Genomic DNA, 15,642 nt, shown 5'->3' with positions numbered 1-15,642 from the left:
ACCGGTCGACCGGACAGGTCGACCGGTCAGCCTGCAATCTGGTCAACCGCATAGGTCGACCGGTTTCCATGTGATCCGGTCGACCGCACTGGTCGACCAGTGGAATCAGCTGCGCGAGAGAAGCTCGCGAAAATCAATTCAAAACCTGCAAATCCAGTCCCAAATCGAGATTTTTCAAAGGGAAACCACTAGATCTGGGTTCTAGGTCCTAAAACAAGTCCAAAGAACCCAAGATCTCAAATTTCTACTATAGTTTTACTCAAAAACCATCAAAATCCGGTTTGAACCAAAAATGGGTTTTGAAATCCGAAAACGTAAGATTCAAGAGAGGTTCTTTCAGTAATCTTACCTCGAATTCTTCTCTTGACGTTGAAAACTTCTTTAAATCTTTGCTTGGTTCAAGATCTGTTTGATTTGGGACAAAAATGAGAGAGAGAGAGAGAGAGAGAGAGAGAGAGAGTGAGAGTGAGAGAGAGCACGGGAGGGTGAGAGAGAGAGTGAGGGAGAGAGACGCACGGGGAAGGAAGAGAAAAAGAAAAGAAAAGGAAAAGGAAAAAGAAAAGAAAAGGAAAAAGGAAAGGAAAAGGGCATGTGTACAATATTTTAAAAGAACAGTCCAGAAATGCGCCCATACACACTTCTGGGTTAAAATAAATTACTGAGAATAATTTAAATACCTTTGAACTATTTAAACTCACGCGTGTCAGAAACATTTATTAATTAAACTCAATTAATAATCTAGACTAGGCACACTAATAATCTTAATTACTTTAATTAATCTCAATTAATTCTTCAGGGTGTTACAAGTTGGCTAGCGGCTGGTCGTCAGTTTCTTGGCGCGTCTCTCTCTTGCTGACTGCTGGATTAGTGGCAGACCCGTTCTTGTTGTTCGTTATGTCTATCACGGGGGAGTTTCTGAATTTGTAGCCACAGGCCCCACGGTGGGCACAAACTATAGATGGTGATTTCTACAATTGAATTTGTATAAGGCCAATGACCGAATCTAGACCAATCAAAGAATTAGTATCGCGTAACAGATAATAAATGGGGGAAAAAGTAAATAAAAGACAGAGACACAAGAGATTTATAGTGGTTCTCTTGATAACCAATGGTACTTTCACTGTAGGGTCTTCGATGCGCTTCCACTATAACTGATGAAAATTACAATGCTTGTAGAGAGAAAAGCAGGAAGAGAGAATAGGGGAAGTGAGGAGAATAATAGAGAAAACAAGAGAAAATAAGCCTAGAACTCTGTTAAATATGCTCCGGGATGCCTTGGAATGCGTATAAGAGTCTCATAATACAGTTTGGAGGCTAGGGCTTCAGTATAAGCGTTGATGATCCCTTATGAATGTGAATGAGGCCTCTGTTTCTAGGCTTGGTGACTAAATCTCTGTAGGATAAGATCTACTATTTAAATTCTGATAGGAGATACTCTGTAGATAAGCATGAAATTTGAATATTTAAATTAGGATTGAAATAATCCCTTTTTTAGAAGAGATATCTTCGTTTAAATGAGATTCCCTGAGATTTAGGGTGATAATCTCGTGCATAATTTGATCCTTATCTGGTAACTTAAGCGCCAAGTTACACAGGCAATTTGGGCCGTGGATGAGTTGTTAGTCCGTCGGGTCGTGACCCGCGAGTTGTCCGAAGCTCGCGGCTTGATTCAGATGTGCTGGAGTCATTCTTCTAGGTAATTCCTTGATATGAGAAGTCATGGATTCGATAAATGACTAGTTGTCTGCTGGAGACTCGTCTGACAACCTATTGGGCCGGCGAGCTGTCAGAAGCTCTCATTCTTGAAGAAACACTATGACACGTGTATGGTGATAAATGATGTACGAAATTTGACCCCAACGAACACCATTCCCTCAAATATTTTCTAACGACGGTCCTCCCAATTTTGTTGTTTACCAATCTTAGACACTGCTTCAAAAGAAAAAAAAAAGAAAAGAAAGAAAGAGAAAAAACTATTTGTAAAATGCACAGGATACGAGCGGCAAATCCGAAAACATAGAGTCGAACGCAACACGTCGCAACAACATGAGGCAAGTTTTTGACATTACCCTTTACAAATTAAACCATGGTACCCAATGTAAGTTGCAGCAACTTCGGTTCAAGGTCGACTTAAAAAGAAAGAAAAGAAACAAATAAACAAAGAATGAAAAAAATGCTTCAAGTTTGGAATGAATTTTTGTACCCCAGATTTTCTGCACAAAATGATTTTATTTATTTATATAACAAGAGTACAAAATCTATCTTCAGACGCAACACATAAAAAACCAGAGAAGCACTAAGACGAAAAGGCCAATTTGATGCCCAAGAATTATGGGGAAAAAGTATAGTTATAATGTAAAGGTTCAGGTGGCTAAAAGGCTCTTGGGGTGTGCGTGAGCTCCAAAACCCAAAAACATTTGAGACTGCTTCCCAACAAACAAAAGAAACTTGCACTGAGAAGCTCAGATAATTAGGCACGCCATCAAGGTCATCCATTCGTCTTCTTGCATTGCTAATAAATCAATTCTCTACATCCAAATTTGTTGTGCATTTTTATTCATATTCAGCCAACATGACAAGAACCATGGACCTGAACCCAAATGCAAAATCAACTAAAGAAGAAAAAAAATGGTGGATCTGGAAATAGGGATATCTAGAGAATGATTATTCACAAGGATAGGTCTAACGAAAAGAGAAACGCATGCATCGCCACCACGTATGAAAAATGAGAAATACTTCGAATTTATAGTTCATATTGAAAGGCCTTCCAACTTAAAAGAGAAGATAATAAACCAACATAACACATGGAAAAGCCATCGTTTTCTCCCTTCCCATAACCCTGGCCCTTGCTTTCATAACATGTGCACAAGCGCGCACGAACACAATGCGAGTTCGGTGTGAGTCATTCACGTGAGAGCTTACCTAAGCTGTGTTAGGCAAAATATTGTTTGCAAGAACTTCGTCAATGGATACAGGAAGCTCAGGCATTCGGCTCATTATGCCAGGCATATTTCTCATGCTGCAACAACAGAGCATTTTTATAATTTTTTTGTTAAAAAAAAAAGAAATCTAGCAAAATATGTAATATATTTAAAAAAATTAAGATCATTTGCATACTCATTCAAGATAGCACTTATGTTGTTCCTCGTTTGACAAAAGAGGTCAATGTTTTCCTGTAACTGTTTGATGAAGCAAAACAATATAAGAAGAGCCACTGAGAATGACAAATCTTGCATTTACAATAAGATTGAAGAATAAGAAGTTGACTTTGAAGAAGACAAATAGAGAGAATAAATTAGATTGATTTTTATTTGATTTCCCTTTCTTGTGTATGATTTTATGCATTTATTTAGTTTCCAATTTTGGTTTTGTAATTAACCTATAAATTGGCTACACTATTATGGACAAGGCAGACTATGATTTGATTATTGAAAGAATTTCTCTTCACTTTTCCCTTTTCTCTTCCTAGTTCTGCATCAATTCGTATCAGAGACACCTCGATTCTTCTGACCTTACTTTGTTACAAATTATTGATTAGGATTGATTTTTATTTGATTTCCCTTATTTGTGTATGATTTTAATGCATTTAATTAGTTCCCAGTTTTGGTTTTGTAATTAGCCTAAACTTAGCTATACTATTATAGACAGACTAGACTATGATTGAATATTGAATTGAATTCTCAGCTTGCTTCTCCCCCTTGATTTCTCCTTCTTCGTCCCTCTCTATCTCAAATTCCTTTCTAAATTCATAATTTCTCTTCTAGTTCTCTCCCCTTCTCTCTAAATTCCCCTCTACCTTCTCACTTCCCCCACTAGATCTACATCAAAAAGAGCCTTCAACATCTTTAGCAAAATGGTAATTACCTTGTACGTAGACAAATTAGCTGTAATTTGATTATAAGTTTGCGCATTTTGTTCCAAGAGATGCTTGGCTGTACCACTTACTCCTGAAACAATGAAAGAAGAAATACCTCAAAACAACAAGAAGTGGAACCCAGAGACGAATATGGAAAAGGGAAAAGAAGAAAGATAGTGTAACTACAATATTTAAAATAAAATAAAAAAATTGAGCCTCATTTTTTTTTTTTTTTTTTTTTTCCCTCTCTTTAAATCCATGAAAAGATATCAGTACATTCTAAAGCACTAGTACATAATTTGCTTGTGCAACATAATATCTCATTGGAAAGTGAACTTTCATACTTTAAAGATTAGATGCATTTTATTGTATGATTAATTGACTGAACTTCTGAAGTGTGAATGAACTGTGTTCCAGATTAACATAAAGAGAGCACAGAGATTAGCAACTTCGTGTTGTAAAACCACGAACCAAGTATAGGGAACAATATCGAAATTTTTGTTCAGTAAAAGAAACGGGCAGATGGTTCGCTCATTTCATATCCATGCTGGACATAATCTCAAGATATCTTTTGATAACACATTCCTATTTGTCAAACGATGGTCAAATAGAGAATAATAACTATTCTTACATAGCCAATCAACTTCAATTTTGAATAAAGGAAAGTCTTTTATAATTTAAAAAGGAAAAAAAAGAAAGAGAAAAAGAAAATAGCATACATTTTACTAGGTATCACACTGTTTCTAACGAGGAACTTCCGCAATATAACTTTTCCAATTCACTCTTTTTACTGAAAAAGTAATCATATTTTTATTTATTTTTTCTACAATGTGACACAAACCAAGAAGGGATACATTTGGATCCACACTAATCAGTTCAGGCTTCATAAAAAGCCAATAAGCAAATACTAGAAAAACCAAACACAACTAGGAATAAGAATGTGTGTGTGTGTGTGTGTGAGAGAGAGAGAGAGAGAGAGAGAGAGAGAGAGAGCCCAGTTGGAACACAAAAAAGGAATAAAAAATTGAATATTTGCATATTTATATATGTATCGCACACGTGGGCGCACGCACACACACCATATAGAGAAAAGACATCCATAACAACGGCGACTGCTGCTAACCTTCGAAAGGCATGCATTTGTTCTGGTCCATATGATTCATTATAAAAGGATATCCAGCCACGTCTAAGGGAGGAAATGAAGTTACATTTATCTTTGAAGATGACTCCATTAGCTTATCCTGAAGAAACATGATCTTTAGAATACTGGTTCTTCAATCAACAATAGATCCTAAAGAGATTAATCTATTCAATAAATTAAAATAGGAATTCCATCTATGGTCTTTAGACCCAGGTAATTGATTTGGAAATAAACTTGTCCTCCGTTGAGCAACAATGCAAAAGATAATTGTAAACGAGTACTTTTTTTACATATATAAGAAACGAAAAACTTTTATTAAAAAGCAAAGAAAATGAGAAAAACACACAACAGTGGATAAGTAGTCCACCAACAACTCAAAACAGAAAACAAAACCAGGGGCCTTTATCTAGGATCGTAAACGAATACTTTTCATGATGATGTTATTCTTGTTAAGACCTTCATTTTGCTAGGGACACCAACTCTAATCCTAACTATTTTGTACCAACTTACGTGGCATGTGAGTTGTCATCTTTTCATTGGTGCAAAATAGTCGGGAAGACCTACCAGTGAAAAGATGATAACTCTATGCCATGTAAGTTGGTGCAAAATAGTCAGGAAGAGTTGGTGTCCCTAGCACGACTCCGCAATTAATCCAAATTTCTTCGAGAACCAAAAGGAATTAAGATCAATAGTAGCCATTAGCATCGAAAGAACATGCACTTACTATCTTAAAATTTTAGTATGCCGACCATATATTTTGATAGCAAATTGATCTCCATCGGTTCTTCAAGGGTTTCTAACAATCATTAAAGATGACTACACTTAGATTACTACACGTATCTATGTGTGCGGTTCCATCTCTGCCCTCTTTTTTCTTTGAGGTTTCTTCCTCCAACTGGTTTTCAACATGAGAAGCTGCTCCTGATGCTTCAATCGCATCAATTTTTCCCCCAAGGTTATTTAATAGCTTCAGACATAAAATTTGGTTTGTGATGCCTAATTATCACTTTGAACAAGATAGAATTATTTTCAGTGAGATGACTTCTTTCTTTATACTTTGTTCAGAACGCTTGGAAGCTGATTTATCAGGTTTGTGTATCATTTCAGTCACAAACCTATGCACAGAATCTAATTCCAGTTGTCACTTTCAGTTCTCTTCTCATCAAAGTGATTCAGGGGTTATTTCCATCATATTGCCTGGTTGTTTCTTCACAATGTTTTATATTCTTTTTGTCTATTCTAATTCTTTAGGATGTGGCCTGGGATTTCCGCTCATCGATCTGTCTTGTTAACTCACACATTAAGCTCTTCTGAGGGCCAGTTTAGCTTCATACCTGTTTGAGCTGTTAGTTGTTATTAACTTTCTTATCGTTTTAGTGGATCTGTAAGCTGTTTTGGGAAGAGAACTCTAGGTTTCCCTACTCTCATGGAACCTTATGATTTTTTCCCACCCAATAGCTGTGCTGAAACTTATTGAAGATCACAAAATAATATGACTCAATGTTACACGCTAGCCAAAAGTTCGATTGAACTAAATTCCTTCCTTTCCTTATGTCCAAACTTCATAGGAAATACATAAACCTCCACAGGATAATCAAATCATAAACAACATATCTTAATAAAAAAACTAATAATCTGATTTTAAGATATCAAGAATGTCTTAAACAAGAAATCTTTCCTTATAAGCCCCATTAAATTCCTTTTGAGATATCATAGGAACTCATACCGTTAGACTGTCATGAACATGCAGCTCTTCAATATAAAAGTTGATGCAGGTGGCAATGGAGTCTATTTTATGGATTCTAGCAAATTATTAATGGGTTGCCAGATGGGGGAATCCGAGACATTTAGGCCATTGAGAAGTTACTAACGGCAAAAAAGACACTTGAAGATTAAGTTTCAAATTCTTCACAATGCTTAGAGGAAATAACAATTAGGGTAGTATGGGGTTTGCTTTGGTGTAAAAGATCAAATATGTTATTCTCAGGCCATGAACAGTTCTTATGAAGAAGTAGCTAACCAAAATATGACTCATTTGCATGTGTTAATTCTTTCTATCTCTACGCTTTTAGCAATCAACTCACCACTGATTCGATATTTTCCTTTGCATGTTTCTTCCAAGACTAACCTTCTTTAAACTAACTGGAATAATGCATGATCAGGGAAAAAATATTCATATTTTTAGACATCACAACCAGAATTTTGCTCAGGAGTACCGTGGATTAGCACTCATCACCTAGTCTAAGGACATTATACCTAACTTGTTCTCCATTACATCATCGGTCCAAACATATACAGGCTTCTGATAAGAATTTATGAACGGTAAAACTACAAAGTACAAACTTGAGTAAAATTGCAAAGCAAAGAAATTTTTACAAGTCATCCATGTTTAAAGAAACTGTAATTACAGAAATACCTCTCGACTCCTGACACTTAAGAAACATATAAAAGTAATCCCCCCTTTTTAATAAGAAACTTCCTTTTATTTGGTTTTATAATTACATACAAGGAAAGAGGATGACAAAAAAGTAAGCCCTAACAAGCCCGGTTTTGTAATTTGGTCTCATGTCAATATCCCCCTAGTTTTAGATGAACATATGCTTGAGAATTGTTGCTTGTTGACACATTCTTTCAAAATTAGAAGTTCAGTTTAATGAATTGTGAAGACTTGAAGCCGACATGAATAAAACCTTAATCTCAACAGAGCTACAACCAAATCTAGTAAACCAGAACAGTTTTTTTTTTTTTGACCTCTAAAAAACTACAATGGAAAAAATTCCCACGTTTATAACTTTTTGATCAAATCACAGCTAAATTGGCAGGTAAGATATTCAATGACAAAAGCAGAATATCAACAAATGTCTAGTACAGAAACAACAACAGTCTAATTGGAGTTTTAAGGATGAAATGCTACAAAGTGTAAAAGGACCCGTCATCAAAATTTTCCTTCAACGAAAAAGAACAAAAACACTGCATTGGAATAGGGCAACGAGCCAAATTAACTGCAAACCATGTGCATCGAACATCGATAACAAAAATTTTCTTCTGATGAAAAAAAAGGGACTTTCAGACCTTTTCTGCCACAGAGTGTTCAGTGCTTTCTCATTATTGAAATATCTTGAAGGTGACCGAGACATGTATTGGTATATAATCTAGGTGACCGCAAGTGTTGAATTTAGGCAAACTGCCTTCAAGATTTATAGTATTACTATCCACTTAAGGGCTCAGTAGATTACTTAATGGTAACTAAATAACATTAAAAAAATTAAAATAACCAAAAGCATACCTTTCTATTGTGCACTTTCTTCCCCAAAATAATCTCTTCCGGTTTCCTCCGCTTTCTCTGAAACATTTTCAAAAGGTATATTAAACACAAAACAAATAACATATCTAAATTCAAAGAGAAATCGAAAGGACAAGATTCTCATAAGTACAGAACCGTTATAAAAAATGACATCCCAAAAAAATTAATAATAATTAAAGTGAAAAAAAAAAAAAAAGTCTGAGTATGAGGTTTCAGAGCACCAAGAAAATATTCTCCGTGCCTAAACATTTCCATATGTCATGCCAAATAAGTATGTGGATCGGAAAATCCCATAATTATCTTGTTCTTTCGAAATACGAGAAATAGCACTTTTGCCACTCTTATTATGCAAATATAATAAAAATATTCCCAATGCTTTTGAAAACAATACAAAAAAAGTTACTCCTTGACTGGTTAAATTTTGCAAAACAGCAAGACGACCCTTACTTATCTATCTTTTCAACTAATTTTAATACTAAGTACTGAAAAAATAAATAAAATATTTTCAAAATACAAATAAATAAATTAAAATATACTTCGACGAGTAGGAAGGGGGTTGGATGGGGATGCAGCGCCAGCAAAGGGTGCTCACCAGTGGCTTGTTCAGCAGAGAAGAACAGGTGTGGACATGGATGAGGAGGCCTAATTTGGGAAAATATATCTTTTTAAGAATTTTCAGTATTTTTAGTTTTAAAAAAAATTCTTTTGTTTACCTTTGTAATTAGTTATAGCTTTTCAAGATAATATTTAATATACATCAATAAGGACAATTTTGGTATTTTAAACAATTTGACCGGCCAAGGGGTTTGGTTCTTCTTTTATTTTTTATTTTTTTAACACGGAAATTTTTTATATTCATATAATAAGAGAAACAAAAGTTGTTTTTCAAAGAAACATATGGGATATTTATGGGATTTTTCTTAAGCGGATTTTATCCACCAAATATATATAATGTTCCTAAGAACTTAAAACCAACCCAAAAGCAAAGCTTTTTTACCAAAGATTCTAACATTACCATAGCACATCCAACTATATAGAAAATACAAAACGAGAACAATCATATAGGCAATATGAAACATTAATTTATAACCAAAAAATTTCACGTCGCCAGCGCCAAACAGCCTGCCAACAAAATCCAATTCTGTTGACAGTTGGAGTTCCATGGAAGTTCTTCATTTCAAAAGAACCTTTCCTCAACCCAGACAATTTTAAAGAATTGGCCTTTATCTTGATTAACTGATTGTTGATGGAGAAATGAAAGAAAGGTTTCCATACCAAGACTTCCAAATCTTGAAAAGCTCTATTGAACTGAACATGTCAATGAACTACCTGCTAAGCTAATTGAACTAATGTACTATATAAACACTGTTCGACAAATTTAGAGGCCCTAATATGACATGGTAGCTCATCACCAAAGGCCAAGTTCAAGCCACATACTAGGGGTAAAAACGTCATCGTTTGCCCATCATCCACCATAGCACTATGTTTTGTACAATGTATCAGGGAAAGGACGGATACGGATCATAGGTAAAAGAACCACTTGATGCTCACCATTTAATGTATCTCAATTCAAAGGGCCGTCTTTGCAAGGAAATATGATAATCAAGGGGAAGAAAATTAATATGAGGGATGTTAAGATGGACCAGGTAGTTCGAGAAAAAGAAAAGAAAAAGGTAAAATAAATAAAAATAAGAGGCGGCAGGTAGAGACTAGAGAGAGCATATCTGTTTTAAGAATCCAGATAGTGGACATGCAAACAAAACTAGAATATGAATTTTGAGTGAAAGAGAGAATTAATTCTTGCAAGAGAGAGAGAGAGAGAGAGAGAGAGACAGAGTTTGTATACATCTTATACAAACTTAAATTCAATAACTTCAATTAGAGTACCTAGATATGCCAAAGCTCAATTGAAGGCAGCTTCCACAGAAAAATGATCTTAGCTATGGAAAATCCTTCCATTTACTAAGAATCTAAGATACTTTACTGCGGAGCCCTTTTCACACCTAATTAACTTCAATCTTAATTTTAAAAGAAAAACAATTGTCCTAGACACCTAAATCCTACGAGAAAAATAACAAGTATGTTTAATTATCTAAGATCTAATCAGATTCAACAGATAAGTTGCGCGTTGGATTTCTTTTTCTTAACAGTTCTCTTCTTTCAAAATAAATTTCAAATAATGAGTTTGTTACCGCCAAACAAAAGAGGAAAATTCTCATAGGTAAGTTCAGCTAGTGTTGAGATTTGGTCTTCAAAGAAACCATCAATGACTCTGTCATATTGACCGAACAATAGTAAATATTTATCAATGTCACATATGGTAAAATTGAAATACACAACACACACACACACACAATTAAAAAGGATGCACCCTGAACATTAGAGAAAATCAATTCCATCACACAGAAAGATACAATGGCTCTCCACCATAATAAATGAAACCATTAGACTGCAAGCATCACACTTTAGCACCGCAGAGAAGACCAAACAACACAAAGCACCCAATACATGATTTAGACGTTCTGATGCATTTAAAGCAAGTAAAAACATTATTAAAAAAGAGTCGAGACCCTACCATCATCCACCTACACCTCAAAGCAACATCACGGACAGTTTTTTCACGCAACAAGGCTGCAATCTTGATGTACCTCATTATGCTCGGTTCATTACCATATCTACAGTAAACAGAGCAAAACCAGCATATGAATATCAAACTTTGGAACACAAAACAATTGAAATGTAACACGCTAAGAAAACAATAAGCAACATAAACTAGACAACCAGGTACAAATTATGGGACATGTAACAAAGATTCTGAACAGTAATTCTTAAAAAAGGAGCAAACAATGTAGCAGACCATGAAGATACAAGAAACTAAGAAGCTTGCAAAATAATGGGAAGGTATAATAGGTGGCATAACATTTAAAAGTTTGAACCAGACTTAAAAAGGATCACTTCAATCCTTGAACTTCTTAAAGTACATGAATTATCCATACATCATGACGATTGAATGTGTAAACAAGTAAATTGACGTCCAAAAGCTCCTTAAGTTTTATTTTTCTTTTTCTGAAACATCATGTCTGCTGTGATGACATTTTCAATATAGTATGTGTGATAATTATGGGATTTGAAAGTCTCTAATCATTTAGGACTATAATCTATTTAGCTATTTTATTAGATTTTGAATTTTAATTTCACACTTTTGGCAGTCTTTTGTTCAATTCATCATTTCATTACCCGACTATTTTTCCTACATCACAGTTCTAACAGTGACAATCTAGCACCACTAAGCAGCAAGAATCAGATAATAACAAACAAGCAACTGTACAGAATTATAGTTTTGATAAGAAATATTCAAAATTGAATATAAATTTTAAATGAACAAATATATACATATACATATATATATATATATATATATGTATGTATGTATGTATAAGAACGCGTTTCTGAATGACCTACTCGACAAGGCCTCTCTCCAATTTGTGCTGTTCTTCGACGGACCACTCAACAGCCAAGCCCACATCATGCTTAAGCCCCGGAACCGAATCGAGCAGAAGAGAACCACCACCACCACCACCACCACCAATCACCGGATTGTTCCCAATGATGGCCGAATTATTACTATGTCCAGAGAACATACTGCTATTCACGCCAAAGTAATTACCAAACGGAAGCATCTCCGACGTGCTGTTTATGGCGCCGGACTGGAACGAAATCGCGTGCCGATTCAGCGCGGAGCTCAACGTTTCCTCGAAGTGAAACCCTGTGTTAGACTCAGTCGCCATTCTTTCTCCTCCGACAAAAAACCATAACCTACCCAAAACAATAATCGCCTCCAAAACACGAAATCTCTTCAATCAATCTACTTCTCCGAACTCCGAAACCAAAAACCTCAGTTTCACAAGAACCGTAGATTTCCACGGCTCAAAACAACGACGAAAACAAGAAGAATCACAACATCGCTCCTCTAAAAACCAACCAAAAAGTGCTCAGAAAACCCCGAATTCCACCCTAAGCCGCCAAAAATCCAGCAAAAATTCCAAAAATCTTCAAGCTTCGAGCCATTCCATCCTCGTCCGAACCACCTCCATCGCAGAAAACAAAAACCAAGAAGAATCTCCAAATGGCAGAGAAAACCAGACCCTATACGCACCAAAAACGGGTTTCTTTCGCTAGTGGAAGAGAGAGAAAGTAGAGAGAGAAAGAGAAAAAAAATACAAAAAAAAGAAGCATAAACAGAGCGTTACCTTTTTTCTCTGTGTGCTTAACTTTCCGACGAAGCCCTAATTGGCTGCGTCTTTTAAATCTTTTCCCTTTTTTATATTTTCTTCTTCTTCTTCTTCTTCTTTTATAAATGTCGAGCTCACTCTGATGTGTGTGGACTCAAGTGGTACAGATTGTGTTTTTGTTTATCACTCACCATCTCTTTCTCTCTCTAAAAAAGAGGAGAGAGACAAACAGATAGCTTAGAACTGAGTTGAGAGCTCCGCCAATGGGGAAGCAGAGAAGGGGAATTGAGAAAAAAGGTGAAGAAGAGAGTTTTTTTAAATAAATAAATTAATAAATAAAGAATAATTGATGGTTATTGCAGATCTTGGAATTCAGCAACAGTGCGAATCCCCATAAGCATTTGATGCCAATTATTGTGGACTCTCCACCTTTCCTTTTGGCTTTGCCTTTTTTTTTTTTTTTTTCCTTTTTTTATTTATTTTTGGCTCTTACTTTTTCGTATATTATATATTATTATATTATTATTGTTTGTAAATTCTGATTCGCACTCGGCTTGTAGGCTTACCGGAAGGCAGAGGAGAAGATAACACAGGAACAACAATCTGAGAGGGCTGAAAGTGAAATGGTGTTTTTTTGAGGATTTCTTGCTCAAGAAGAAAATTGACGGAGAGAGTCAATTAGTGATGTAGATCGTGCTTTGAGAAAATTATAACTAAAAAATGGGTTTTCAAGAACTGGTATTAAAATGGACGGTTGCAAAATTTCCTGAAAATGAACGAATTGTCCCATTACGGATATCACTTTTCTCAAATCAACGTTGAATGTTATGGACTTTTCTTTTTTCAGGTCGTGTTTGGCAGCTTGTAGTGTATTGTATAAGGTGTAATGTATTATCATAATATAATACGATATTTAGTGTCATGATGTATTGTATAAGAGATCAAAATGTAAAATTTTAAAAATTTTGATGTCAAAATGTCATTTTTTTGAAAATTAAATGTAATTTTAAAAAATATAAATTTGTATTATGCCCCTCAATTTTAAACAATTACAGGCTCTGACATGACTTCGCGTCGGCCCGACCTCGACATGAATCATAAATCCGCTATAGAATAATATAATACAATACGCTAAAATAAATCGTGTTTAATAATATGACATAAACTGTATTAATTTATCATTCGTATATTAGTTTATACAATATGATAATCGCACACTAAATATTATATTAATATATTATTATATAATACGGTGCTTTAATAGATCAAACAAACATGCCTTAACTTTTGAACCTTGACCTATGTAATTTGTCATATTTTAAACTCCGAGCTTTGAAACGTTACAAATCACACTTTCAAATTATGCAAGTTGTCCCACTTCCATTTCCATAACCATTACATGATTACTTAATAAAAGTATTTTAGAAAAATCGTATTTAACAGTTCAACCATTTATCTTTTTCAATTAAATTCTAAAATCACTACTAATATTTAAGAACCATTTACGGTCATTTTCCTCTACCTTGTTTATGAGTTTTTTTTTTTTTTTTTTTTTTCCATTTTAATCAAAAGAATCACAATCCCAATATGACAGCTTCACAAGTAAAAGAGATCATAACCTCAATATTATACAAGTTGTTAATTTGAGTATAAATTTTCATCTATCTATAATAAAAATAAAAATAAAAACTACGAAAAAAAGAGTAGTAAAACTATATATTGGAAAAACAAAATTTAGGGGGTTTTCCTCTAAAATATATGTTGAAAACAGATGGCCGGTGTGTCAAAATGATCACTTGCCTCATTCTGTCAAAGTTTATGAATTTAATAGTTTTGGTGACAATCGCCAAAACGAGACAGATTGCATATTTTAGGGGTGTCGTTTGTAATGTTTTAAAGTTTAAGGGAAAGTTGCATAGTTTAAGGGCCAAAATGAAATTAATCCTATCAGAAAAATGAAACTTTTAAGCTCTATTTAGTAGGAGGGATGGAAAAAAAAAAAAAAAAGAGAAAACTAAAATACCAAGATAAAGAAAATGAAAAGGTAAAAAGGGGATTTTCTTTTCTATTGTTTGGTAAAAAATAAAGAAAAATAAAAAAAATGTCTGATCTAGTTTATTTTACAATAATATTCTTATACGAACAAAAAGATGACGAATAATCGTGAAAATAGTTATACATCATACTTGTTTGTCAATTTATTTTCTCTCATTTTTCTTTTTAAAGTTAAAGGGATTGTAAAATGGTGGGACAGATGGAACAACTTAAGATTATATTTTCTTCTCCAAAATACGTATAATTTATTTTCTCTTCCTTTTACACTCTACCAAACATAGGTAGTTTGGCATTGTTGTACTATTAAAAGTTTTTAATTATTGTTGTTGTGTTATTGGTCAAAAGTTATTGTGACTATAAGCATATATGTGTTTGGTATTTTTTTAAACAAAAAATTATTGTGAACACGAGATCAAGAAATTTAAGTATTTAGCAAATTATGCACAAAATTATTGTAAGAATGTATAATGATTAAAATAGACATACTTTAATACACATATTTATAATTAGTTTTATTCTTATTTTTAAACCCATTATCCATATTTTTTACACCAAAACAATAAAATATATAAAACTAATTTTATTATTTGATATTTTTAAAAAATAAATTACTAAATTTTTTTTTCACTGTTACTATTTTTAAACATTTTCAGTACTAAAAACATTTGATGTAAAATTTGATATAGTATGTGTATAAAAAAATTTCAATTTTTAAATAAGAATAATACCCAAAACATTTTACGTGTTATGTTTAAATATTATTTTTGTCTCTTTTATTATGCGAATATTCAAAATTCTGTGTTTATAAAATTATACTCAAAAGATTCTCAAAATTATTATCTTCAAGTAAGTTGTATAAAATTTATTTGGAGAAGAAATGTTAAATAGTAAACATTCAGATATAATATCAAAAGTGAAATATTTCTAAAGCTCGAGGCCATAGTGGGATATCTAAAAATTTAAAGAACAAAGTGAGATATTTACGCTAAAGTTAATCCTTAATTAATATTACCAAGTTACCCTCATTAAAACTATCACATAGGCCTCATATGTT

General features: G+C 33.8%; 1 protein-coding gene across 2 annotated transcripts; it reads right to left on the bottom strand.

Moving 5' to 3' along the window:
• Nucleotides 1-2,302: 2,302 nt before the first annotated feature.
• LOC21398096 lies at nucleotides 2,303-12,915 on the bottom strand. 2 transcript variants are annotated; one of them, XM_024175994.1, is made up of 9 exons: nucleotides 12,552-12,915; nucleotides 11,764-12,447; nucleotides 10,877-10,976; nucleotides 8,284-8,340; nucleotides 4,980-5,097; nucleotides 3,865-3,947; nucleotides 3,118-3,179; nucleotides 2,923-3,019; nucleotides 2,303-2,590 (listed from the first exon to the last, which is right to left on the bottom strand). In XM_024175994.1, exons 2-8 carry the CDS (start codon nucleotides 12,087-12,089, stop codon nucleotides 2,923-2,925), a joined length of 843 nt encoding a protein of 280 aa, XP_024031762.1. In that variant the 5' UTR covers nucleotides 12,090-12,447; nucleotides 12,552-12,915; the 3' UTR covers nucleotides 2,303-2,590. The 2 variants fall into 2 exon arrangements, with proteins under 2 accessions (XP_024031762.1, XP_024031761.1); XM_024175993.1 differs by lacking the exon at nucleotides 2,303-2,590 and having other exon boundaries at nucleotides 2,597-3,019.
• Between the last annotated feature and the right edge of the window lie 2,727 nt (nucleotides 12,916-15,642).

This window comes from Morus notabilis, unplaced genomic scaffold (genome assembly GCF_000414095.1).
Source record: "Morus notabilis unplaced genomic scaffold, ASM41409v2 Scaffold72, whole genome shotgun sequence".
NCBI lineage: Eukaryota > Viridiplantae > Streptophyta > Magnoliopsida > Rosales > Moraceae > Morus > Morus notabilis.
The sequence above is the reverse complement of the archived record's forward strand: the minus strand, read 5'-3'. Positions and strand labels throughout refer to the sequence as shown.

Excerpts from the sequence above, each read along its gene's own strand:
- LOC21398096 (XM_024175994.1), bottom strand. The coding sequence starts at position 12,089 with ATGGCGACTGAGTCTAACACAGGGTTTCACTTCGAGGAAACGTTGAGC. Across the intron at positions 10,977-11,763 it reads TTGGAGAGAGGCCTTGTCGA|ATATGGTAATGAACCGAGCA; the intron begins GTAGGTCATTCA and ends TGTTTACTGTAG. Across the intron at positions 5,098-8,283 it reads AGAAAGTGCACAATAGAAAG|GATAAGCTAATGGAGTCATC; the intron begins GTATGCTTTTGG and ends ATGTTTCTTCAG.